Raw genomic sequence first — 26,759 nt, forward strand, 5'->3', positions numbered from 1 at the left:
GCCCCTTATTCATTTATTGCTTCCTTGTGTGGCTCTGTGTTCTTTGTTATATACTGCACACAGCCTAAATGACTACAGTAAATGGGAACAAAAGGTATTCTCTTTTCTCATAAAAAGCCTCTCAACTGAGATATAAATAATTGTGACCTACTATGAGTCCTGAAAACAATTTATGTCACAATTTTTTAGCTGCCTCACATTCCCAAGTCTTACTTTCCCCACATACTGTGGAAAGTTAGCGTCTTTTCAAACTGCGAGAACAGTGGGGTTCTCTGGGGCAAAGGGTCTTTCAGAAATGACTGAGGCCATTTTTCTGCTCTTGCCTATAATGTACACTAAGTCAGAAAACAATTTAAGCTTGATACAAAGAATACATTAGGAAGGCATTTATGAACAGCACAGAGGAAACATCCTATTTCTCAAATTAGTATCCTTTCTCCAACTGTCAGTATATCCTCTTCAAATCCCCAAGCCACACTCAGTGAAGCTCACAAATGAGGCAATTAAATTCAGGGTTTCAAACTCCTTTGAACTACACCTTCTGTCTGAATCCTTTAATATTCCAACTGAGGGTTCTCAAACTCATCAGGGCTATTTAGCACCTTGGGCTCCCTTTTTAAAAAGGGACCACCAACTCATTCTTATCTGTCAGTCATTTCCTGAGGGGTAGAAGAAAGAGAGAGACAGAAGGAAATGAACATTTCAACAAGTGAAAAACCTCCGGTCTGTGATTCTTCTGTTGGAGGGAAATTTCCCATGTGTTTTCAAAAAAGGGATTAGTGCTCTGGACGCTCTTGTTCCAATTCCCTGTCCAATCCTATCCCATCTAATCTCCTCTCTTCTCATGCCTATGTGGTTAGTAGGTTAGCATTGGATCAAGTGACTGACTGTGATACAATTAGCATCTAACACCATCTGACACTGTACATGTGCTTCTGTATTACTGCATATAATGTTTGCACATATATTTTCAGCGCATCACCTATGTCCTGAGTAGATATTGGTATCACTTAATGTATAGTCACAGGGGTCAAAGGCCCGACTGAGTTATCTCACTTGTGGTTATCTGGAAACCAGGAGAAAGCTGAAGAAGTCAGGATGGGACTTTGTAACCAGATAACAGCATTTCAAAGAATCTTCAGTGATCCAATTTATTTCTACCCTGAGTAACACAAGGTTAGATGTGATTTAATTAAATAATTAGCCATGGACAGATCCCAAGTGCTTACAGAACTCATTTGTAAACAGACTGCTTCTGGCGTTGTGCACTCTGTTTTCTTTTAAGGTTTTTATCACATGTTACAGTAAATAGTATTCGCTGCACTTTGCAGAAATTTTTGTGTCATGTTTAGAGGCACAATGGCCATTTTTTTCAATAGAAAGCAAGGGACTACTTTCTGTGTCTGAAGAAAAACTACTCAGGTGATTCCACGAACCATGATGCCCAGTTTGAAGAAACCATGTCTAGACGTAGCATGTGGCCCAACATCGCGTGATACTCAGGGAAGCTTCAGAGGTCTATCAGTCCAGTCTTTTTCTTTATTCTAAAAGCTACAAAGATTGGAAAGTTAACGTAAAGTCTTCAAACATTTGCTGTTTTGGTGTGTTTACCACATATTCTGGCATATTCAGAGTTTACCAACCAATTAACTGGATCTGGGAAGTAAGCCAACAACTAAACGACTGGCATTGTGAAAGATTTAAACAGACACACAAGAGGAATGGAGTAGATAGTGATCAATGGGTGTGGTACGATTTGCACATAGGTCCTCAATAATGTTGAAATCAGTTGATTATGCACACACTTAGAGCTGAATAAGAATGAATAAGAGATTACTGTGATCACCATGTATGTTATTTACTGTGCTAGAGTGCCTGAGAAGGTTTACAGAGGAAATAGATTAGATGGGTGCTACTGAAAATGGAAATCTGCTGATTACTGTGGCACAGCTACAGAGGTCATGTGGTCATGGTTTGTGGCAAAAGTTGGAGTTACTGCTTCTAAACGAAGGCCTTTTTTTCTGCCTAGTCTGAAAAAGTCCCTTTAACACCACTGTTTGCATGTTTCCCTTCCTCCCATCTCCCCTTTACATTTCACAATTCAATACCAGAATGGTTAACATTGAAAAATAATTTATTTCAGAAATGTACTGTGATCATATATTCATTCAGATTCTGCATGATAAGCTTTTGTTGCGTACAATGAAATCACCCCACAAATAATTGAAAAAAAAAAAGTAGATGACATTTTTTTTCTGCTTTTTGAACTATGAAAACTAAGAACACACCACTGAGTCTTCACTATAGCGTTATGAGTGCGCCTGGCAGGTGGTTGGACCACGTCAGCCCTCTGTGGCGTTACTCCGGGCAGGTTTACAGTTGCTGCAGAACAATCTCTTTATAAACAGACATAAAGTGAATGATCTGTAAGCTTACACACGAGAAGAGTGACCACGCACACACACATGCACACGCGCACACACGTAATTGCATCTGGGACAATACAGTCACACCTGAATATTACAGAGTGGTTGTTTACATAAAAGGAAAAGAGGTGAGGCAATTCAATGACATCATCTCTTGGTGCAGGCTCGGCGCTGCCCAGCGATAGTGATCAGTGACAGCGAAAAGTTATCTCAGCAGGGAAGAAAACAGGGGGGTGGTGGGAATCCTCTTGGTCTCTTATCAAAATCACACTGTAGAACTAGCAGCTGTGCTCCCTTATAACAGTTCCTGATGACAGTTTTGAGACTTCACCTCTTAATTGGATTCCAAAGCATTTCAGTAGAATCGGACTCGTGAGTGTTTATCTGAGCCAGCAAAAAGTGAAATATGAGATATGGGTTTTGTATGCAAACTGATTCCCGGCCCACATGAGGCAACACGATGCCAAAGTCTCGGGGCACCATCAACAGTCCATTCACAATTGGTGCCAGAGATCATAAATATGTGTTTCTCTATCAAGGCATCTTCGATCCACTGTAACACACTCACAAAAAACAGACTTAAACACTTCCACTTAAACAGATATACACTCTTTTCATATATCTGCAGGATCCTTCAGGCACGCCGCAGTCACTGACATTTGACCTACTACTATGGCCAAATGCTGTCTGACTTTTTTTTTTTATGTATGTGTATGTTATAGGCCAGAGAGTTTTTCCATTTTAATCCATGATTGCTTCTTCAATGTCATTTTAAAACTCTCACAACCAGCACATTAAATGTCTTCGATTTGGCATAAATTCCACCTTTACGCTGGCAGCTTTTTGTTTTTACATCCAGTCCAAACAAATAATTGTTCTTTAACTTCCACAATATGGCTCCATCATATTGTCATATCAGTCTTCGTCAAAGTAGAGTCAGCAATGACTTGATTTTGTCTTCTAGGCATGTCTACTATAGAATATTTATATATATGTATATATATATATATATTTATATGTGTGTGTGTGTGTGTGTGTGTGTGTGTGTGTTTTCAAAGATTCTAGTGACTTTGTACAGAATCAGATATTACCACTGAATGAGTTTCAAAAAGTAAAAAGAAGGAAATAAATGATAAAGCCATGCAAGTATTTCAACTAACAAAATAAAAGTGAATAGATGTTGCAGAGACCTTTTTTTTGTTTTTATCAGCCGGTGAGCGAAACCAAAGTTTACACTGGCACATTTTCACACATTAGACAAAAAAACGCCTCAAAAAGTATCATAATGTTTTGATACATCCAAGCTCACAAAAAAAAAAAACATGTAAGTTATGAAAAATAAATTGATGATGAAAATAAAGAATGAGCGACTTGTTTGGGCTGACTGCAATGCTATGTTCTTCTTCAACACAAGTTGGGTAGGTATTTTCAGAAGTTTCTATGTCCTCAGTATTTTTCACACAAAAGAGGAAAAGCCAGCAATAGGGGCCCGTGAGCCAGGGGCTAGACTGCTGGGGGGCCTGTACAAGGTGCTGTGCTGGCTCGGAGGGTTGGAGCTCTGCTGGGAGGGGGTGGGAGTCCGGCTACCTTTGGGTCTAAAGAGGCTGCCTTGGCCCTGGGGCTGGCCCTGAGCCTGCTGAGGCTGAGGGCTTGGTGAACTCAGCTGGGGGGGCAGTGGAGGTAGAGGGGGCAGCGGTGGTGGGGCGCAGTGATCCGGCTCTCCTGACTCTGACTCTGTGTAGCTGTAGGCCTGCGCCCGGGATATGCCTTTCTGTTGGCGACGCCAGGAGTTGTAGTAGGTAGGATCACTTATGTAGTGGTTGACGAAGGAGTGGGTCTTCTGACGGTTAGGGTCCACCTCATACTCACTGTCGCTGCCCTGAGAAGCCAAAAAAAGAAGAGACAGCGGTTTATGTTGTGAGTATGGTGTGACTCTGTAGTGTTTCCATGTGTAGCAGTTAAAGATGTTGAGGCTAGAATGAAAATGAACATGAAGTTATTGTGTTATTCTAAGGCATCAATTTACAGCCACAGCTGTCTAAAAAGCAAACACATGCAAACACTTACATTTACAACACAGCACAAGTACAGACGGACAAAATGGTCAAAGATGGTCAAAGCATGAAGGATGACTTGCTACTGAAACGTGCACAAGAAAACCGTCAACACGAGATGGCAAAGGTCAATTTGTCTTCGGGACTTTAACCAATAAGCAGATCTATATGTTCAGGATCTAAGACCTTGACCACACCACGTCAGCAAGACAGGGCTTGGTGTTGTGTTACACAGTGTGGCATATAAAACCTAACATGTAAGAGGAATCTGAGGGAAAGGATTGGATGGGGGCTACCAATTGGAACCAGTTGCCTATAGGGCTATATAACATTCAAAGCAGGCAGCCACAGGAACCTCACCAAATGCAGTGGAAGTGTATGTAGGCCACCTGTTCCATATGAAAACACCAGCGCCTCCTATGGGTGAACAAAACAATGGGTTTTACAGTACATCACCATAACAGAATGATTCAAATGGCCGAGTCATGATGGTGATAATGCCACAATATGTATAAATAAATGCATAAATACAGCCTTTGTGCCATTCTGTGCGAATGGTATGAAAAGGTAAAAGGATGAAATAAAAACACAGTTTTGTATTGTGCAGTGCATTTTCCAACACTACCATCAACTTTAAGAGTATATTGAGAGCACTGAAGCATTGTTAAAGTTATTTTGCTTCACATTTTAACTCAGTCTGAATTCCATTCTTGCTATGTGTAAAGAAATAATAGTTCTCAGCACATTCTCACCAGTGACCTTCCACCTTGCTGCAGGTTGAGCTAGAAGCACTATTGTATTCATGTCAAGAAACATTCCATGCACCAAACAAAAAGGAACGTGATCACTGAATGCTCAGCAGGGACTGCTCATGGTAATCTAATTGCCATGAAAGCAAACTGCCAATCGGCCAGGCAGCGTCTGATTAATCACCTTGCCACAATGAACATATGCACAGTTGACTGTGCCAAAAATGTCACTGGATAATTTCCCAAAGACGCTCTTATAAGCATGCAATAGGTGCATAACAAAAGCCTGTTCTCTTCAAAGTGGTATACCACCGAGAGGGTGCTGATAATCGTGAGCGTTTCAGAAATTTCTTGCTCTCTCGGGCCTTTCATAATCATGTACAGAAACATTGCTGTTGGCGCACACTCAAAGAACAGATCTCTCGCTGGATATTGCACAGCACATATGTCATACATATGGCAGTTGTCTCAGATTTCCCTGTGCCTCCTGGTTCATGCCTATGTCAAACCCCTATATAAAAGCTTTTGTTTTCTCCATGTCAGCAGAGTTTATAAAAGTCCAAACAGAAACTTTTGTGTGCTGAATTATAGGAAAAACGATCCTACATTTTGATTCTCTTTAAAAGAAAGTATCCTGTTTTTTTCCCTCATGAATTAATCAAAGGCAGATACTGCACAAGCCACGTTCCCCTTAACATACCTCCTATTTTCCCCCCTTTCTTCTATATCGTTTTTCCTCTCAATAAAGGAGAGCCAGAGTGTGGGATGGCTCAGTATTTGTGTTTTTGTTTGCAATATTGTCACCCAGTTGTAAACACTTAAAACACTTAGGTCTGAGAAGCATTCTATTCATACCAGTCTATTTAGCAGCACAGCAACACAAAAACATCCATTCACAGTGGACCAGCAAGACACACTGAGGCACTTCAAGTGGCATTACTTCACTCTAAAAGAATTAAGCCAGCATTGAGAGATGAAAAACCACTCTAGCCGTGTGTGGCAACGGGAAAGCGTGACTGTAGACCAAGTGTTGACACAGGGAATTGCATCCTCCTGCCTGCTCCGACACAATTTTCGAGTGTGTGCAACAGATGTTGTGACTGTTAAATTGTTCTGCTTACAAGTACAGCGCTCCAATCTGTCTGCCTTTGCTTTTGGTTTATCACCAATATTTAACAGAAATAACACACGGATGCAATTGAGTAACCTAAAGTAAAGATGCTTAACAATTTGCCTCTGGGGCCGCGCAGCCCTTGATACAGCTCCTTATTTCAACTCATTACAAGCTAATTACTAGAGCTGAATGGTGTGACAGAAACAGACTTTAGGCATGAAATGCAGCATTGCACCTCAGCCTCAAGGGAATAACCGTCTCATTTATGCAAGGATATGTGTAAGACAGACACATACCAGCCTGCCTGCGTCAATTATTAAGCATTTTTTCATCATTTTGATGTTAAATTAGGCGGTGAAAGAGATTAAGACATCTATCCAATTAACTAGCGAAACCTCTTGACAGTACTTTATTTTATCATCGGCATAATAAAGTTGCCTTGTGATCCTGTTTACAGTTGCTAGCAAAGAAGAGGGAAAACAACAAAGGAGAGGAGGAAATAAAATTGAGAAAAAACATGACAAAGATGTGCATCAATCATGGGTCAGAATTACAGTTTCTTGGAGATAAATTGGTCATCATCAACAAACCATGTAGGCGTTCAGACAATCTATTTGAGATTTGACATCGGCTTGCTGAAAATGAGCTTGCTGTCATCTCTGTGTTTGCCACCGTCTGAATTATTCCCCTTTTTATTTGGATGTGTTGCTCCAGAAATGACATAGACTTACAGTCATGTTAAAAGCGCTTTGAATTAATTACTGCACTTTGTAAATAAATTCTCTGGAAAGCAAGGTCCCAACCCCATCCCCCCCAAAATTGATGCATACCCCAACAGTCGGCCCTTTGTCCTCTTGTTATGGATTATTGCAAAGAGGAGGGGGAGAAAGGGGATGCTGTCTAAGTCACTCTTATTGATGAAGTGAACACAGCAGGGGTCCTTTGAGATAAAGACAATGGCAGTGTATATGGGGCTGGAGGGGACTTGAAATCCCTGCACATTCACAGCACATATATCATTATGAGCTTTTAGCAAAAGCTGTGCAGGAAATTGGAAAGGAGAAGATGGGACACTTTTGCTAGCGCTAAAATACCAGCTTTATCAAAGCAAAGTAGCATACTGCCACCATCAAGGCAAGGCCTAAGCCTCCTTTGTAGTTCCAGTCTCCAACTAGTAAATTTCATATTGCTTAATCAGAACAATTATATTCAGAGAAATTTAAAATCTTATTGATCATTAGAGCTGCCCCAGAAAGATGAAATGCATAATGGAAGCATGTGCATTTATTCAGATTTTTCCCTTTAGAAGTGATGCCTAGTTTAAGGAAGCATGTCAGTTTAATGCTCGTTTTACATGCGCTTCATCCCATCCAGCCAATATAAATGTCTGCGTCTTTCCAATAACCTCTGTTTTGTACACAAGCCAAAAAGCTATTAATATCAACTCTTATTTATTTGCGGTCGCAACTGAACTTTATTCTGGGTTATGACATGAAACTTTAAACGTGGCTGGTCAAAATTAGTGTGTTGTCATTAGTGACAATCCAAACATTACAGATAATATTGTCGGTTGAGTCTCAGCCAAAAAAAAGCTGCAGTAACCACAGAGGCAGCGAGTATTAGGATGGAGAAAGAGAGCGGCAAAGTCTGAAAGAAAAAGTATGTGAGAGAAAGCCGACATTTTCATCTCTCTCCCTTGGAATGCCACTCTGCAGAATAAACATAATCTTTAATATGACTCAGAGATGAGGTCATTTGCCTTTAACTGGTTTCGGCTTTAAATTACACACAAAGACATTGCCACAGAGACAACCTTGGAAAGCGAGAAAACCTACACTCTAAAGGAAAAAGGGAAGTCAATAGGTCTCTACCTGCAGGGGAGCAGAACAGTAATGGTGACCCTGTTGCCTTGCCAAGTCAATGTTGGCTTTCTCCAAATCCCCTCTTCACGAGGAGCACAATAGTGAACTTATACCTGCTGGGGGAGGCCGCGGGGATTAAGGAGGACAGACAGCACAATGTCATACTGATAGCTATGAGTTATCCGCTCAATAAAACTTCAAAGAACATTCCTAGATTTTTTGAGCACCACTGGTGCTGATATGGTGGTCTGTCAGGAGCATGGCAGGGGAGCCTTGGGCTAACAGAAAGGCTCTGTGCATTTCACTCCATCAAAGCCAACATCGACCCCTCGAATGTGCAGAGTGGCAGCAGACAAGTGTCGTCATCCAAGGGGGGCAGTAACTGCATTAGGGCCATGCTTGACAATACACAAGTGTGAATGGTAGATATGTCAGACAGGCGTTGAAATGTTGAAATGCTTCATTTGAGGGGATGTTATGGTGCTGTGAAAGGTCCTGTCTGTAGCACTTCATTGTAGAGAGATTTCTATTTGATCTGGAAGCATGACTTAGGTCCCGATAAAGCGAGGTGGGGAGAGATTTCTGGCTTTTGGAATTCACACTACAGACTTATTTATCTGAAAGATTTTCCAAGATAATTTGGGAAAATACAGAGAGCAAAGAATTCCCAGGTGAAAGAAAAAAACTGAAGGAAGCCTGATAGCAAGGGAATTCCAGACTACTTTCCCCTGATGCTTTTATCTTGCAAGGCTCCAAACCAGACTGCAGATTGCAAGATGAATCACAAAAACCACAGAGAGGATGTGATATAAACGAAAACAGAAACAGCATAGTGTATACGCACATAAGACCAGACAGAAGAAATTTAATTTGGTTAAAAGCGTGAGAATGAGAACAGACAAAAGCCAAGATGGCACACGCTGATCAATAGAAAGACAGATGCAGACAGACAGAAGGGCACAATTTATTGATCACACTCGCTGGGTAAAAGCAGTTTGGCTCAGCACAAAGGCCACAAGTCAGACATTCTGACATCAGTTTTTAATAATCTATCAGTCCGAACAGAAGACTTTAAAACTTCAAACAAACTCAAAATTATGATCGCGTTTTAACTATCAAGATCCAATACAGTGCTCTTTTTTTCCATAGAGATCAATTTAACTAACTCTGATCTGACTTGCTGAAAAGGAATATTGGATAAACTATCTGTCTGGAGAGGCAATTTTTACTACGTAGCTAGCTGGAAAATAAATTTTGCAGAGTGCATGCCCTCTCGCTGCCTTACATAACGAGTGCTGTGGCTGAGTGCAGTGACCTAGATCTCAGGTGGATGTTTGTAGAGTGACATTCTCCACAGGTTACTGCCTGGTCTAAAAACTGCTTTGCCACCAGTAAGCAGAGTCATTAATCTCTCATCTCGCCATGTGCATTACTGTAGCTGTATCTTATGACCTCTGCAGGCCAAACACATTGAGATGGGTGACACAGAAAGGACACCAGCATGAACAGGCAAAAAAACCACAGAACAGCTGACAATGCAAAGCTGAATTCCTGAGGAATTTGAGGAGATGACGGTGGGTACACGTACACAGGTACAAACAGGACTGAAATACTACTTAGGGAAGATGCAGTATAAAACAATATAATGCTATTGCACCTGTGAGTCTGAGATTTCCGAGGGTTTTTCAGTCAGGCTGCTGCTCTCTGCAGGGATCAAGTCGTTGTACTTGGTGCTGACATCCTCGTCCGAATAGTGAAGACTGCCTGGGCTGGGCCTGGGAGGAGACCTGATCAAAGAGTAAATGCACACAATTAGTTTGATTCAAACTGGTTGTCAAACTTAACAAAAGAAACCCTGGCTTTTCAAAAACAAAACCTTTTGGAATAAATCAGGTTGTATTTTAAATGCCAGTACATCTCACTGGGTTGAGCAGGCTAATGGAGAGGCCCAGTTTCAAATCTACCACAAGACTGTTTTCTTCCAGCTTTCATGTCATCTCTCTGCTGCTCTATTCCAATAAATAGTAAAAAGAAACTTAAAGAATACTCCCAGTCTATTAAAACCTGGGTTAACTGTCTTATTACTTATTCTTTGTATAGATTTGTTCCTTTAAAATTAGAAATTGTAGTCAATACAGTTTTTGATAAGCAAGCAAATGCCGTGACTCTAGATGTTCTCTCTAACGTCTGAGACACTACAGTTAGGGCTTCCTGTCAAGCTCACATGTGTTCTCTCTTTCAATGTGTGTAGGAGGGCAACTAGATGAGAATCATGGGACACTCATGAGATGGCTGCTTACAGCCTGTCTCTTCTGCAGTGAATAATTTCCTTGATTCAGTCCTCACTGTGGGCTGTGGAATGTCAAACCACTAGGCTCTTGTGACTAAATTATAAACTGAACTCAAGGGGTCATCAAACAAATTGCAGCCTCAGGCTTTGCTCGGGTAAATGTTATTGCACACTACACAAAATGATGGCATGGATTAATGTGTCAGTGCGCATACTTAGGTTATCACATTTGGAATTCAGATAGAAGCTTAAAGAGAGGTGGCCGAGGAAAGGGAGGATCATTAAAGTGTGGGGGAAGGGAGGATAGGGACAAGGTGTTCAATGAACCTGAAAACTGAAAGAAAGATGGAATGGGAAAAACGTGAAATAGTTGGAAAAAAGCATTCCCTAAAATGGTGCGCTTCTGTCAGGGGTGTTTTCAGTAAATATGAGAGTAATAAAAAAGCTCTTGGTTCCTAATCTCCTCCACATTTTCCACTGTTCCTAGTCCTCCTAAATAAACACCCATCTGTTTCTGCTGATTGGTGCTGGTTTGGCGGAGACTACTTGGACATACTGACTCCTGTTGACTTTCCAGGCCACAGCGTCGGCCGGCAGTCGCTGCCAGTGGAGCTGCTGGAGTGCACACACAGCCGCTCCACACATTGAAAGTGCATTTGCATAAGCATTTTCCATATAAATATATTTGGAGAGCATTTCAAAAATGCGGGTAAATTCCAGCAGTTTTCACAGGGCTGGTACTTTGAGTGCAGTGTGGACGAAATGGAAAACTCCACTGGGAAATCACAAAGCAAGCTCTAACTCAATTACACTCTGAGAGTTAAACTAAAGTTAATTCACTTAACTTTAGAAAATTGAAACATGTACAATGGAGTGCTCCTATACAATGAGCTCAAGTTTTTCTAATTCGTGTGCTCTTTCTACATGACTGAGAATCTTAGATTGACAATCTTGGTGTCATCTTTTATTCCTTTCTTAAATTTGACTCAAAGATCAAACCAGTCACATTTCCGCCTCCCTCCTAAATTTACATCATCTACCTCACGAACAGTCTTCAAATCCCAAGTGAAAACGTACTCTCTCGCCCTTGTTTTTCCCTTGAGTTTCAATTAGTTTATTAAGCTTGTGGATCAGGCAGCAGTAAAGGGCAGAGGTCCCTGCAGTTTGATCCTAAGCTGGTGAATCTGGCTAAAGGAATTGGATCAGTTATTTATCCTCTTGATATTTACCCTCTTGAGGTAATTTGAGGGGAGGTTTGCCCAAACAGTCTGCATGTGTTTTGCGGACCTGGAGAAGGGATTTGACCATGTCTCCTGGGACATCCTGTAGGAGGTGCTTCAGGAGGATGGGGCGACTGGCCCACTGGTGCAGTTGTACAGATCATCCAGTCCTTGTGCAACTGCAGCAAGACCCATTCCTGGTGGGAGTTGGACTCTGCCAGGGCTGCCATATTGAATAATTCTTTTCTTCTTCTTTTTTTCTATGCACATGTATATTCATTTATATACATTTGAGTATTGGAGGAGCGCCCTTGGAGGAGGGTCGCTACATTTGTACACAGCATGTCTACTGTTTTTACCTATTAATGTAAATGCAATCGACCTACTTCTACTACCCCTCTTAGTATGTTGTTGTGTTTTTTATGCGTTCTTTTATATCTTATATAAAAAAAATTAAACTGAGTATCACCAATACAGAAGTATAAATAATGCAATAACAAGCTATCTTTTTTCCCCAATTCTCCAGCATCCTTTAGTGATCCGTTTAACAACAAAGCTTTGCATCAGTGTAAATGTTACTGGATTTTTAAGTTAATGACAGAGGAAATTTCCCCCAGGAGTATAATTTTTCCATAATCACAGGTCTGAATTTTTATCTGCACTTATCCCCAGAAGGACTCCACAAAGTAACCTTCAGCAACTTGCATTCCTCTGTAGTCCTCTTAGCAAGCCCCCTCCTAACACAGCCAAACAAAGAATCGAGCCAAAGTGAAGAACAGCTATTGCGAGCCTACTGGGATATTATGATAAACTGCCCGTTTTAAAACACTGAGGAATCTCAGCCCACTTTCACCCCCTTCTCCTTGACTCGCATACACTGTTGAATGAGGCGTAAATTATTTATCAGCGCTCTCATTTGGACGGAGAAGGGTCCACTTAATCCTCTCACAGCAAAATTCAGTCAGCAGCACGTCAGGTAAGGAATGAGAACCAGAGGGTGAAATCAAATCTGCCCCCTGGTCTTTACTCATTACCAGGCTCTCTTGCTACAATCGCCTGAAGGGACTCATTAACATGTCTGAAGTGTTCGGAAGCTTTGTCACTCAAGAGTGTTTAAAACCATGTTAATCTACACTGAATTACCTCGCCGAGACCTCTTTAAACCCACAACCAGTGTCAAAGTTGGTTTCAAAAAACAAAAAGACGCTACTACAAAGCCAAGAAGGGATTGCACTCTTAATCCCTCCCTCTTGATCATAGAAGAATTTGAATGCCAAACCTGAGACGTATTTAGAGTTCTTTGGTTTGATAGCATGCCGTTTATGTGCTATTAGTGTGCACTCATTACTACTGCCATATATATATATATATATATGTTTATGAGACCACACTTTATCTAAATTCTTTATATTTTACCAGATTGATGTGTTTATCTATTTTGATCTCCTTACAGGAAAAAGGTACACTTAAAGTTTAAGCGGGGCAGATTAAGTCATCGGTGTCCAACGGTACTGAAATCCCTGTGCGTTGAGATTCTCCACCAGACATATTGGCCCTTGTATTAAACTCTGAACAAATAATCTCCACATAGAGAAAATCTCTGTGAGGATCAGCTTCAAATGGCATTTGCTGTCTGACACAGTTCTGAATTAAAATGAATACAGGAGGATTAGGAACGTGTTTGATTTCTGATCCTGGTATAACGCAAAAGAACTTCATCCTGTCTTTGGTATTCAGAGACCAGAGATCAAGATGTGGCATTAATCTATAATCGGAGACTCAGGTGTTGGGATTTGGTTTCCTTCGCTATGGGCTGAGTTCAAAGAATGCTGACTGTACATCTGTGCATTCTTTCCCTCTGAGCCTCCCCCTTCAAGTCAGAGACACAGTAGTAGGAAGCTGCCTGGAAGCATCTCAAAGACCTGTGCCTGCTTTGATCTGTCCTCAAGGTTACACACACACATATACTCATAGAAAGACACAACCAAACATATTTCTCCAGCTTACTGTTACTTACCGGTATATAGAAACAGTCAGAGAATGCATTTGTCTCATTTGCATTCTTTTCACTCAAAGGATAGTAATATCCACATGACATAACTGACAGTCTGTCCAAAAACAACATGAAAGCAGCTGTCTATAAATCCACATCTTATATGCAGAATAAACAGGTTTTAATGAGCTAACACAAAGTGTGCAGTCACATCTAAACCTGGACTTATGACTTAGTTCGTGCAGTATTCTCAGCACAGGTGTCAGTCACAGTGATTGGTTTTTAAAACAAGGCCATGGCCTCAAGACCAGTATTGCTGGGAATTCACAGAAATACAGAAGCTCATTAAGAGAGGCTGCAGTGAGTCTCTTTATATGCTGCTTTTAGATAGCGGAAGAAGTGCATTTGAGTTGTCAAGAGTATTTTTTTTTTCAACAGAGCTGAAAGTGTTTTCAGGCATGAGGTATAGCTTCCACAGATTACCCAATTATTTTTACCATATGGCTGTTTCATTTGGACATTAAATTAAGCTTTTCTTTTAAATATTATCGGAACATGAATTTTCTTGGAAATGTGTTGCTCACTCACCTGGTGTAGACGCCGTTCTTCCGGCAGAAAGAGTTTTTTACAGACAGCCGTCGATTGTTAAGTTCCAGAGCTGGGAAACGTCCTTCATCCAGGCTGACCATATCTCCGTGGGTGAGAGCGTTACAGTTGGAGTTGTTACCTGGACACACGTACAGAGACACTGTGTGACCACAGGCCAGATGGACAGGCAGGTTAGTGTCTGGGAAAACTGATGGAACTACGTGATCTTTTTTTCCCCTTTAAATTCTCAATACTGAAATAACATTTTATTCCCAAAGCTGTCTACACTTTTTATTACATAGGCTTTTACTTCATCAGTCATGCCGTCAGATGTCATTGTGTTTATTTTAAAGGTTCAAATTGTTGAAGTAAATACAGCGGGGGGAGCTATTATTTGATTCCCTACTGAATTTGTAAGTTTGTTCACTTACAAAGAAACATACAGTCTCTAATTTTAGCGAGAAACAGAATATCAGCCAGAAATCCAGAAAAAACTCTACATAACAGTTATAAACTGATTTGTGATTGAGTGAATTAAGTATATGATCCCTAGGGGACAAACTGCCTGTGTGCTCGTGTGGCACACAGATTATAATCAATCAATTATAGATACTGATCTCAACTTGTTATGTGTGTAAAGCACGCCTGTCCAGAGAATATTTTCTTCCCTTCCAACCTCTCCACCACCATGGCCAAGACCAAACAGAGGAACAGTCTCCAGATCTCAATCCTCTTGAAAATCTGTTGCTGAAGCCAAGTAGCAGCCAAGAAAACGACGGGATTTAGAGAGTTTGAGTATAGCGAAGTAGGCCAAAGTCCCTCCTGAAACGTGTTCAAACCCAGTGACCATCTCCAAAAAAGATATCTTACTTACTGCTTGGGTTTCTCCACCAAGTTGTGTTTTCCTTGATAACCAAATACTGATTTCACACATACATCTAAATCAATGTATAATTTTTATGATATGTTTTTTTATGGGTTTTTGTCACTCCATTAAAATCAAACAAAGAAATAGAGATCGTCCATTTCTTTGTAAGTGAGCAAACATACAAATTCAGCAAGGATCAGATAATTATTTCCCCCACTGTAGTAGTATTCATATTTATGACTTGCAGCAATAACTCACAATTTGTAAAAAAATACACTTCTTCACTTTCTAGCCAAGCGTAAGAAGAAAAGATCAATAAAACAAAATATGTAACTGGAGCCAAGAGCTGATTAACTTAGATACCCTGGGATTAGCTAGCTTGGGATGTTAATTAGTGAGGTTCAGAAGTGCTAGTTGTTGGATTGTGTTTTCCCTCATACAGCTAGCTGATTCCCTGTTTCCAGTCTTTGTTAGGTATTCCAACCATTTTAGACTCTAGCTTTTTATTAAACAGACAGCTCCAAGAGCTGTAATAATTCTTACAAACTAATCCTCAACAGTAAAGTAAACTTTTTCCTAATAAGCGTCAAGTCAAGCGATGTAGATTTTCAAGTGTCCAAAAAACATGTGAATGAAAATGAGAAATTCGGCAGGTTTGCAGGGCATGTCAGTGGAAATTCCCTTAGAATATAGCAACACAAATTTAGTATAAATTACATAGACAGGGCTTAACATATTTATTAAACCACCTATCATAAAAACAGAGAAACATAAATATTTTAGACATCTGTCAAAAATTGTATGTTTTTATACCTAAACTTGAGCGCCAGGCTCTGCACCTCTCCAATAAGTCAGAAATTAATCAAGCATAAGATTCAAAAACCAAAACAATTTTTTTCTGTTCAGGAATGCAAGTAAAAAAAATGCAATTTGGCATCTGAATCAAAAATTAATAATGTGCTTTACTATATTTCCAGCTCTGTTGTAAAACATTACACTTGAAAATTCATGGATAACAACAATAATTATATTTTCGCATTAAATTAAATATCATTTTAGTTAAAGACCTTGCAGATAATGATGGTTTAACTGTTAAAAAAAGCATTAAAAAGATTTTGGTATTTACCAATACTATAAATTTAGGTCAGCCGCAGCATTATTGTTAATTCTGTATATAAAGAAGCACATTCATAATCTATAACCAATGACTGGGCTAAACTCACAATTGACATAAATGTTTAACTTTGACTTTAAGTGTCATGATTTTACTATATTAAACAATATGAACAGGATGGTTTCTATATAAGATTAATTTTTCGAGACTATTTCTCACCATGTTATAGGTTAGAAACACTTTCAGTCATCCTACAGGTGGCCACAGCCAGGCCAGGACCTGCATGGTTGCTCGAGGGTACTAAAGGTCAATTGGTGGTTATGCCAACACAGAGAAAAAGAAATAGCATTCGGTCGGTCCAGTGGCCTGGGCCAGATTCCTAGAGGAGGATATGGAGGCTTTGAGAGTGTCTTTGTGCTGGAATGAGAAGGAACCTCTTGTTTTCTCTCCATCAGTCAGAAAGATGGGCAGTGACCCACAGGGACCCCACCCCTCCCCTGCCTGGCAGTTAAACAGCCCTGGCAAAAGTGCTGAGCTGAGGGAAATACCCGCTGATGTCAGAGCTGCTCTGAATGGACAAGTATGCCCCCCGTTCCTGCTTCCTTTCTCTCTTTCTCTGCTTTTTATTTCCCTGCAACCCAGTCAGTGACCTGATTCATTCAAAAGCAGAATTCACCCCCCTACAAAACAAAGTTAACTCAATTTCTCTGCTCAGTATTTCAAAAGTAATAAAATAATAATAAAATCCCTGTAATAAGTTTTACTGTTTTATTTTAAAAAGGCAAGTTATCAGATTCCCTCCATGCCACCAGGCTGGAAGCGAAATACAAGCTTCCATGATAGTTAAATGTTCCACTTAGCTGCACAACTGTGTGTACTTACCTGATTCAGACTTTTTTGCATACTTCTTGCTCTGTCCTCTGATAATGAGGATGAAAACTAGCAGCAGAATGAAGATGAGTCCCACTAGAGCCACCACGACCAGGAACCACCATTCCTCATAGAAAGGAGCCACTTTTTGGGCTAGATAAGAAAAAAAACCCAGAAAATTGAAATTCATGCTTGTTAAAAACATGTAGCCACATTCCTGTGAAGTCTGAATGACCTAAGGGGATTTAATTAAGCCCGAAAGTTAATGTAATTCAGGTCATTCAATTCTATTAACAAATACAAGAAAGCTCACCAGATATGGAGGGAGAAGGTAGACTCGGAGAGCCATAGCCGTAGTCGTTCACTCCAATGACCCGAAAGTCATAACTGACACCTTGTTTCAGGATGTCCATGTTAAATGTGTGCGATGTTGCATCCTTGGAGATGTCCTTGATTAAGATATCCCACAAACCCTCATCTGTAATGGAATTTTAATGGAAAAATTGGGTCGGAGGAGGCTGACGATATTCGTTAAGCAAGCAAAAAATATTTAAACAGTGTCAATATGTCATTGTTAACAGGCTGTTTGTTTGTTTGTTTGATACAAGGCTCCGGCCTGGCTGGCAGCTCCGAGGGTAATTGATAATTCTTAAAAATATTACACAATCCATCAATTTCACTGCTCTCGTAAAAATTTACAACCAACAAATTCTACAACATAAATAGCGGAGCAGCCATATTTCAAATGAAGCAGCGTTAGATGTCTTGCTGCTTGCTATGGAAATCATGCCAGAGATCATTTATTACACCCTGCTGCTTGTAAATAAATGTGTAGCTATGACTCCTTGATAGGGTACACAAATATAACCAAGTATGGATATAAATTTTTTATGTTGCTGAACTTTGACAAACATTTTTTAAAAAAACAGCGTAATTTGATCTAAAGGCAAAAATAACTTTTCAAGTAATTGGATACTATAGAAACTTTTCACCACCGGCATATGGATAAGGGGGATATGGGATATGGGATATGGGACCCCCCCCCCCTCCATTTAATCTATACTGCCATAAAATACCTATCAGTCCTTGAAACCTTTAAAATGTAGGACTAGATAGCCTTTCCGATTCTCACTCAGGAGCAGTGAAACACATCTCTGCCTGTGAGTCACCTACCATCCATCACCCTCATTGCCATGCCAGGACTTGTCAATCACAGTTGAAACAGGATGCCAATTGTCTTGAATGTAGCGCCTGAATCAATAACCCATTAAAATGCCAGGGACACTGACTCCAGGGCAGCAGATGTTGACACTTTACACCACTTTCCTTAATCAAAATCTCACAGAAGGTAACATAAGGCCAGTGATGGGGTGATCCTGTAGAGCATGGAGTCTCCAAACGTCTTTCAAAAACATGCTTGCTTCCATTTGCACTCTTAGATGGAATCTCATGTCTCACAACCATATCAAATTGGGATATAGATTGGATATTTATTCTTAATATTTAGATATTAATTTCTAAGATTACAGCAAAATGTATTTTACAGTCCCCTTGGCTATGGATGGCTGACCCCTCTGATTCCCCAAGACCCCACTTTCAAAACCACTGTACTAAATCCCCTACCTGAGGGTCTGGCCTCAATTACATAGCGTGTTATGGGAGAACGTCCTGGGTCTCCAGGGGTCCAGTGAATGGTGAGGCCCGAACTGTAGCGCGTAATAAATGGCTCTCCAGGGGGTCCTGGGGCACCTGAGAAAGAATAACATAGTAATAAGTGTTTAAAGGGCTAGTGACAAAATGTCAGCTTTCCAAAACATCACTGCAACTACCTTCCCCTGGTCCTGTGGTGATATTTGCTTCCACCTCAGGCCCGTAGATGAAGGTCTTGGCCCGGATGCGGAAGTTGTACGTGACACCATCTGCCAGGTCTCTGATCTTCAACCACAGAGGGCCGGTCCCCTTCACATCCACCGTCACTGTCTTACTGACGCCTGGGGGGGAGGGGGAGTGGAGACAGTCGGCACAGGCCACTGAAGACTCTAGACAAACACACCACATTTAAAGCAGGTCTTACACAGGCCAGGCAATGTGCAAGCACACCCAACATACGCAAATGCACACAGAAAGTAATGGAATTAGAAACATGTTTGCATTTTGGCACCGAAGCAGTGTATTATTTAAGATGATAGTAGTAGATATGTATAAGGTTGCAATGAATAATGAGCTGTTTATGTAATGGTTAGCGTAGCTCAAGAAATGCACATCACAAGATTGCAAGAAGGTCGACTGACACGCAAAAGCGTTGACTCTAAAACTTCAGATCTTGTAGTGTGCATTAAGCTTTTATAGCCAGCAGCCATTTAGTGCAGAGAAAACTGACATTGTTAAGAATTTGTTACCATCTACAGGTGTGGAGGGTTCATAGACCAGACGGTAGCCCTCAATGATGCCGTTAGGGAAGGTGGGCTCGCCCCAGGACACATTGACGGAGGTTGTGGTCAGTTCACTGAAGTGAATGAAGCTGGGAGCACTGGGAGCTGAAACATACAGATGTCAAAAACATCTAAAATTTTTGTAGAATGACTCTGTCAAATAATAAAAAACAACCAGATGAGTGGATTGAACAAAAAAACAACCCTTGCTTCACTAGCCTTCAGTTGAACTTCTCTCATGAAATACCAAGTAAATTTTTGCACGAGCCATTTTAATGTCATGACATATATTTCTTCTGTCTGATCAATACAGTGGTCCTTCCCATGGTTACATCAAAGGCCTCAAACAGAGGCATACTTCTCTAATTCAGTTTTCTCATCTGAACAAAAAGCCTTGTTAAGGGAATTCTTGAGGCTAACAACAAAATATAGATAAACGTGGAAATATCACAATTCTCCACTGGTGCTGTTTCTTGTTTCTATAGTAGAACTCTTCTGGAGGTCCAGAACCACTGCTGCAAGTCTGAGTCTCCGCGCATGAGCAGAACTCCACTGATTATATAAAAAAAACTTTTTGTTAAACTACATACAGATTTAAAGGTTCTGCATTGCTTACGTATACTTGTTTGACCTTGGGCAGAGCAATTCATAATCACAATGAACACTCTTTGCCTCGAGACCCCATTATAACAGGCTGAACTCTTGAAACCACTGTGCTGAGAAACACATTTTCCTCTGCTGCCTTTAAGTTTCTTGAGCAGGGGGTGAGACGCTTGCAATAGACAAAGCCTCTTTGTTTAAAAAAATAAAAAGGGATAACTATCCTCCTAATGCATGCCACCCCCTTCCCAGCTTGTCATCTGTTTCCTCCTCTCAAAACAGCAAGCACTGGGGAAAACAGAGGATCTGTGCACACCTTCCTTTTTCCCCTTTTTACTAGTCTGGGACACAGTAGTAAAACGCATCAAAAATGGCTTTTTGGAAGATAAATATTGTTTTGACACATTTGCAGATGGGCACGGAGGTAGAAAGTCCCACGAGTCACAGAAAGAAGAAGAAGAACAAAGAAAGGGGGCAACGCACGGGGTCCTTTTTGATAAAGCATGCCTGGAGACTCAAAGCTCGCTGACAAAATTTTCATAGCATCAGACAAAAGATGAAATTCAGCAAGTAAGTTTAGAATGGGTTAGCTGATTAGAAACTTATGCTCCGTGTGTGGCTCCGCTAACATCGTTTGGCATGCTGCTGACAACAACGATTAGCATCATCGTCAAATCAAATTCTTTCCCCATGGCTGACTCATCCACTTTGAGAAAACTCTCAGGGTTCTCTAAACTAACATCGGTGCTGCCACCAGCACATAAATATGACAAATGAATAAACACGGCTGTACACGCTCTAATTTATCTGCTTTAGTCTTGTCACGATGTTACCACATTTGTCTTAAGCTTGTCTTTTCTTTTAGAAAACATCTCCATCATGTGTGCGTGCGTTATATACAGAAATATTTGTTTTACTACACTGCTTGATCCCGACTGTTGTGCTCTTTCATACTGATAAACGATTTTGTATAGCCACGTCTGGCGTCTAATTGTCACATTTACCTGCTTGCTGAGTGCGTCCCCTCGTTGGTGGGCTTCGGGGTCCATCCCCAGCGGCGTTGAATGGAGCCACACTGATCATATAGGTGGTGTAACCAGTCAAATTCTTCAGCTTCACCCCTCCTTCAGGCATAAACAGAGTCCGCATCCGCTCAGTCTCGTTCTTACGCTGGAATTCCCAAAAGTAAATCTACATGGAATAGCACAGACATAAATAAATATCTACAGATACTGTTCAGGGAATGCAGCAATTTCTGCTTCTATGAAACTCAGTCCCATTTCAAACTCCCCTATGGGAAATACACAATTATATTTTATTCCCTGCAAATGTTTTCTTGAGCAGCAGACGGAACCTTTTACTGAAACCCCCTCTGGAAAACGCTGTTCGCTAAAAGTGTAAAATTATCAATTTAATAGTGATTAACAACAGATGGATGTAATCTCATGTGAACCACTAAAATGTAAATATTTAATGATAAAAACAGAACACTGTTGTATTGTTACGCCGCACTCTAAAAGTGAGCCAGTAAGGCATGTTGAGCCTGTGCCAGACGCGGCACTTTGCAGAGACTCTGACCTTGTATCCCTGGATGTCTCCATTCTGTGCATCCACAGGTGGAGGGTCCCACGTCACATCCAGCTGGGTGGCTGTTGCGGACTGAATAGCCACATTCTGGGGCGGGGCCGTCGGCACTGTGACAGCCGTTCAGATATATCGCATTTAACGATGACGTTTTTCGATTTTAATATTTGTTTTCATTACTATGCTCATTGCGTTTACTAGGAAAATGACAGCCTCAAGGAGAAACTATTCAGTTAAAACTGAACAGACTTGGCATTTAAGAAAGATAAATGACCCCCCAAAATCTATTTGCCCATAAGAGGAAGTGTGCATACCTGCTTCTCCAACAAACACCTCCTGTGGAGGGCTGGTTGGCCCCTCACCCACGGCGTTGTACACACTCATGCGTATCTCATAACGCTTGTGTTTACTTAGCTCTGCAGTAGAAGTAAACAGTTTGGAATATAAGGTTAGGAATTATATCAAACACCAATCTGTGACATGTATGCAAAATCCCTACATGGGAATATCTTCCCATTTATGAAAGTCACCATTGCTCTGCAGTTAACTGTAAAGAGGTCTGCTGACCTCCTGGGGATCCATGTCTGCATCCCTACACCCCCCCCCCCCCCCCTCCTGGTGCTCCAAACAATTAGTTGAAGTAGAAAACGTAATAAATAGGATATGATCCCTGAATGGTTTCACACCCACCCACACAACAACACTACACGGAATTTTACACTGCTGCCCTCGGAAGACATTTCTATTTCAATTACAAATTCACAGAGTGACACTTTAATTATGAGTCTGTCGAATTGTGCATTGTGGGGGTACAGGAGAAATATGTGACCATCTGCTTTTGCAGTGCTCATCCAAATAAGCTGACATGTGCAAACCAAAGAGCATGCTGGACCAGGCACGCTTGTGTATTCAGTGTTCAAGAATTTCTATGTACAAAGCGCTCCACTGGCCTCAGTAGAAGTGTTTGTACCGAGCAATGTGATTATAAGCAGCCAAATGTTGTGTTAATTTGCTTAACACTCTGAGTTCTCTATTCTAGGAAGCCGGGCACTTGAGAAAAAAATTGAGATTCAAAAGGAAAATAGTTTTGGTTTTGTTTTTTCAACCTAATTTGTTTGCAGATTGAATTATTGTGTTTATATGTGTGCTTTCGAGAGGCAGAGAGATAACGAAACTTACTGTCTAACTCATACTGGGTGAGCGTTGAATCACTCAGATTTCGGAGGCTGTAGGGAGCTGCACAAAAAAAAGGGATAAAAAAAAAAGTCAAAATAAGAGCTGTTAAGTGGAGAGACAAAGGTAGTAGGGTTCAAAGTCAAAAATTTGCTGCTGTTAATGAGGGCAGCAACATTATTATAAGAAAAAACAACCCAATGATGGTGATCATAGCTCTGAATGAGCAACAGAGTGAGTCAACAAGAGGAAAATTATAGGCCAAGTTTCACAAAGCAGCAGAAAGAGAGAGGGCTCCAGAGTAAACCTAATAATAGCCTGCAGCTGATAACCACTGATCACAAGATGAAATGTTTTGCTGTGAAGTGTCAAGACCAGTGGGGAAATCTTGGCAACAGTATAGGCCTTTGTGAGAATTTTCCTCTAATGGAAAAGGGGCTGCTGACGCATAAAGACAGCATGTGAATAATCAACCATAACAGAGACTTATAATTATGTGTTACTGAAGTAAAGCGCAGGACTGTATTTCTTGATGTGCAATTTCTAACCTCGGTTATTTCTTTATGGTCTTTAAATTCATAATGTCACATTTCAAATCGCACACCGGAGAGTTCCAGTTAATGCAATATACCACTTGTTATAGTACACAATTCATTTTTCTTAGGATCCTATAGTGTAGGTGGTGGCATAATAAAATGTATTTTGTTGGTAGCAGTTATTTCTCACCAGAGAGCTCAGCCCAGGTGGATGCACTGTTGACTGTGTGAATATAACTGCGGAGACGGTCATACAGCAGCTCGCGGTATCGAATGCGAAAGCCCAGTAAGATACCATTTATCTTCTCCTCTGAGGGGGGCTGAGGAGAAAAATGCAGACTTACTGTTAGTCTAATGTAGCACATCACTGTACATCTGATACCTACAGATAGCCTGGAAGACTACATGCGATCCAAGTGATCCAACTCCTTTTAACAAGTTTTTTTCTTCACTGCTAAAAAACTGCCAAACCCCCCCCCAGTTATTACTGACATTTGTCATTAACTTACCATCAACTAAGAAGATTTAGAGTAACTGTTATACACAGACAGAAAAAACAAAATCACGCCATGTCACACCAAGCTGAAGAAAAATCCCCTTTGATTAAACAATGAGAGGAACAAACCCACAGAAGAAAGAAAAAAAGCACAAGCAACTCTCGATCCTCATAAAGTCTACAAGTGTTCTCCATAAAACTAAAATTGTGTCTCAGAGCCTCCTGTTTTTCTTTTTATGACCTGTTAATTCAGGTGGGAATGCGGGTGAGGGTGCTTTTTATTACGCAGACAGTGTGGCAGTGTGTTTATCAGTCTATACTGTAAGTATAGGCCTTGCTGTTTGCTATCAAGCTCTCTTAGAAGCCACTTTCCCACACTCGAACAGATCACGAAGTTTGAAAACATATATATAAAGTTGTTTTGTTTGTTCTTACCTGCCAGCGGATCAGCACTGACGTTGTTGTGTATGGCGTGACAGAGAGAATCGAGGGCGCTTCGTCAGGCACTGGGGTAATAAAAGTGAAATAAATGAGCTAAATTGACCTGAAAATCTGCACAATTCAAGATGCTTAACCTATCCATGTGCAGTGGCATTCATGGAGCATAAATACACAACAGCCACAACAGAAGAACCATTGATGAGTCAGAAATAGCTGAGGGAAAGATCAGCAGAGTTTCTTGATTTGGATAAGCACCACTGGGCAAACTTTTGTTTTCTTTTATAAAGTTGCTCTTTTGTCTCATGATGGTGCAGTTGTTGTTGTCTTTGCCAGTAATGTCCAAATCACAGCAAAAGGCAAATTGATGCAGACATAAAACTGTTTTCACTATGATACAGATCAAAGTCATACCTCTGACTTTTTGTGTTTAAACTTAACCTACATTTTAAATAACAACTTGATACTATACACTAACATATAAAAGATGTCACAAAGGAATAGCTTGTTTTGTGAAAATGAACACTAGCGTTCACACTGGCTGACAGCTTGAGAGTGTCACTAAATGAAAATGACCACATTCACCAAGAAAGTGTCTTGCACAACACACCATAAATGTGCCATACATCAATATGACATGCATACATTCAAAAAATTACATACGAGTAAGCTTTAGAGGCACTTCTTATTAGCTACAGAGCAAGCCAGACAAGACATTTCCAGCTTTATACCAAGTTTGTGCTTAAGGATGAGTCACACAAGAGCAAAAATAGATGTTCAAAAAAGTTTATTTTTGAATAACTTGCAGTCGGCAGCCAAGTTGTCCCAAACCACTTTGTTGCCAAGCAGTTGTGGTAACCAATTGGTTGTCCAGACGTTAAGCATGTAACACCCTCAACCTCTGGGCCATGTTTAAGTGCAAGGTGATTGCACAAGTTGGCTGGTCACAGGAAACCTGTCTCCAAACAAGCACGTTTTGACTTGAACTTGGACTCTTTTAGTCTTACCTTAGTTAACAGCAATCAAAAATAGACCCACTTCTTTCTGATCAAGGTAAACGATGCATCATGTCATCAGATTTTTATGCTGTAAACGATGAGAATAAAGATTTTTGCTCATCGTGTTACTCTTACCATCCTGTAGAGTTGTGATTGCTTCACTTTCCTGACTGTACTCGCTGTCCCCTATGTCATTGGTGGCTTTTATTCTGAACTGGTAAGATGTGAAGGGTTTCAGCCTTAGGGATGAAAGCACAGAAAAGCACATCAATCTTTATCACAAACTGCAGCATTGAAACTTCAAACTTTTTAAACTCCATACATCAAAAAGAGAGTCTCACTGCGAGGTTTAGAAGCAAACTATTAGGCATACTTTAAACCAAACTGGAACCTTAATGGCAAATACAGTTTCACATTTGTACTTGCCAAATGCATTTCCATCGTTTACGTTCCAAACTGCAATCCTCTGGAAACATTATTCTTTAAAAGAACACATTTCTTATGCCAGCTATTCAAAAGGTAGGGGAATATTAAAGAGGAAGCGTCAGCAAGAAGTGTGAGAACACATTTGTTCTAATAAAGGGAATGTGAAAATTTACACCTTAACGTAACCAGATGTCGTTACTCGATGATACTCTACCTGGATACTATGTAGGTTGTGGCCTCGTGGCTGACAGATGCTGAGTGGACCGTCCAGTTGCTTTCAGGAAGCTCTCTTAGCTGGACCGTATAGTAGCGCACGGGGGACAGGCCGTCACTACCAGGCTCCCATGAAAGCAACACCTGGCGAGCCTGAACGTGTTTTTGAGGAACCAGGGGGCGGCTGGTAGGCTGAGGACGAGCTGGAGCAAAAACAGAGGCAAGTAAGGGAAAGAGAAACGGGCAACGGAATACAAGGACGACTGCTGTGTGCGCATGTGACACATGAATTGGGACAAACTGAGTGTTTGGAGAAGTTGCAGATGTGCGGGGGAAAAAATTGGAGCCATTAGAAACAGTTTTTTTAAAATATACTTCTTGTTTTCCATTTACTCATATTTGCATGAGCTATGTAGAGCTGACAAGAAAGAAGAAAGTGTGATTCTGGTGCTGGAATGAAAAGTAGCTGAGAAACTAAAGTAGCATAGTACACGATCCACAACATGCCTTGAGGGAAGCAGATGGACTGATGCATTCTCACAATGACATCAGAGTGCTTCAATAAATACCCACAGGGCACAGACACTCCTCTAGAAAACACATCTGCTCGCTGAACTGTTGACTGGAAATGAACTAAGTGCAACAAAGGCTTAGTGCAGCTCTCTGCATGTTATGCCATTACGGAGATCATACACATGTGTCTGTTCTCAGGTCT

General features: G+C 40.8%; 1 protein-coding gene across 7 annotated transcripts in view; it reads right to left on the reverse strand.

The window, feature by feature from the left end:
• Positions 1 to 3,604: 3,604 nt before the first annotated feature.
• Positions 3,605 to 26,759, reverse strand: part of sdk2b (sidekick cell adhesion molecule 2b) — a 276,275-nt gene continuing 253,120 nt past the window's right edge. For 2 of the 7 annotated variants that reach the window (XM_026178228.2, XM_080305394.1), the window contains exons 30-46: positions 26,046 to 26,247; positions 25,541 to 25,644; positions 24,405 to 24,475; positions 23,664 to 23,793; positions 22,944 to 23,000; positions 22,079 to 22,180; positions 21,759 to 21,874; positions 21,185 to 21,371; positions 19,548 to 19,685; positions 18,978 to 19,187; positions 18,772 to 18,897; positions 17,462 to 17,626; positions 17,161 to 17,301; positions 14,297 to 14,456; positions 9,863 to 9,992; positions 4,841 to 4,897; positions 3,605 to 4,305 (exon numbers count right to left, since the gene is read on the reverse strand). In XM_026178228.2, coding sequence (XP_026034013.2) covers positions 3,883 to 4,305; positions 4,841 to 4,897; positions 9,863 to 9,992; positions 14,297 to 14,456; positions 17,161 to 17,301; positions 17,462 to 17,626; positions 18,772 to 18,897; positions 18,978 to 19,187; positions 19,548 to 19,685; positions 21,185 to 21,371; positions 21,759 to 21,874; positions 22,079 to 22,180; positions 22,944 to 23,000; positions 23,664 to 23,793; positions 24,405 to 24,475; positions 25,541 to 25,644; positions 26,046 to 26,247 — 2,519 coding nt within the window. In that variant the 3' untranslated portion in view covers positions 3,605 to 3,882. The remainder of the gene's footprint in view (positions 4,306 to 4,840; positions 4,898 to 9,862; positions 9,993 to 14,296; positions 14,457 to 17,160; positions 17,302 to 17,461; positions 17,627 to 18,771; positions 18,898 to 18,977; positions 19,188 to 19,547; positions 19,686 to 21,184; positions 21,372 to 21,758; positions 21,875 to 22,078; positions 22,181 to 22,943; positions 23,001 to 23,663; positions 23,794 to 24,404; positions 24,476 to 25,540; positions 25,645 to 26,045; positions 26,248 to 26,759) is intronic. The other 5 variants (XM_026178230.2, XM_026178229.2, XM_026178235.2 and 2 more) reach the window with 5 other exon arrangements.

This window comes from Astatotilapia calliptera, chromosome 8, assembly GCF_964374335.1.
Source record: "Astatotilapia calliptera chromosome 8, fAstCal68.1, whole genome shotgun sequence".
NCBI lineage: Eukaryota > Metazoa > Chordata > Actinopteri > Cichliformes > Cichlidae > Astatotilapia > Astatotilapia calliptera.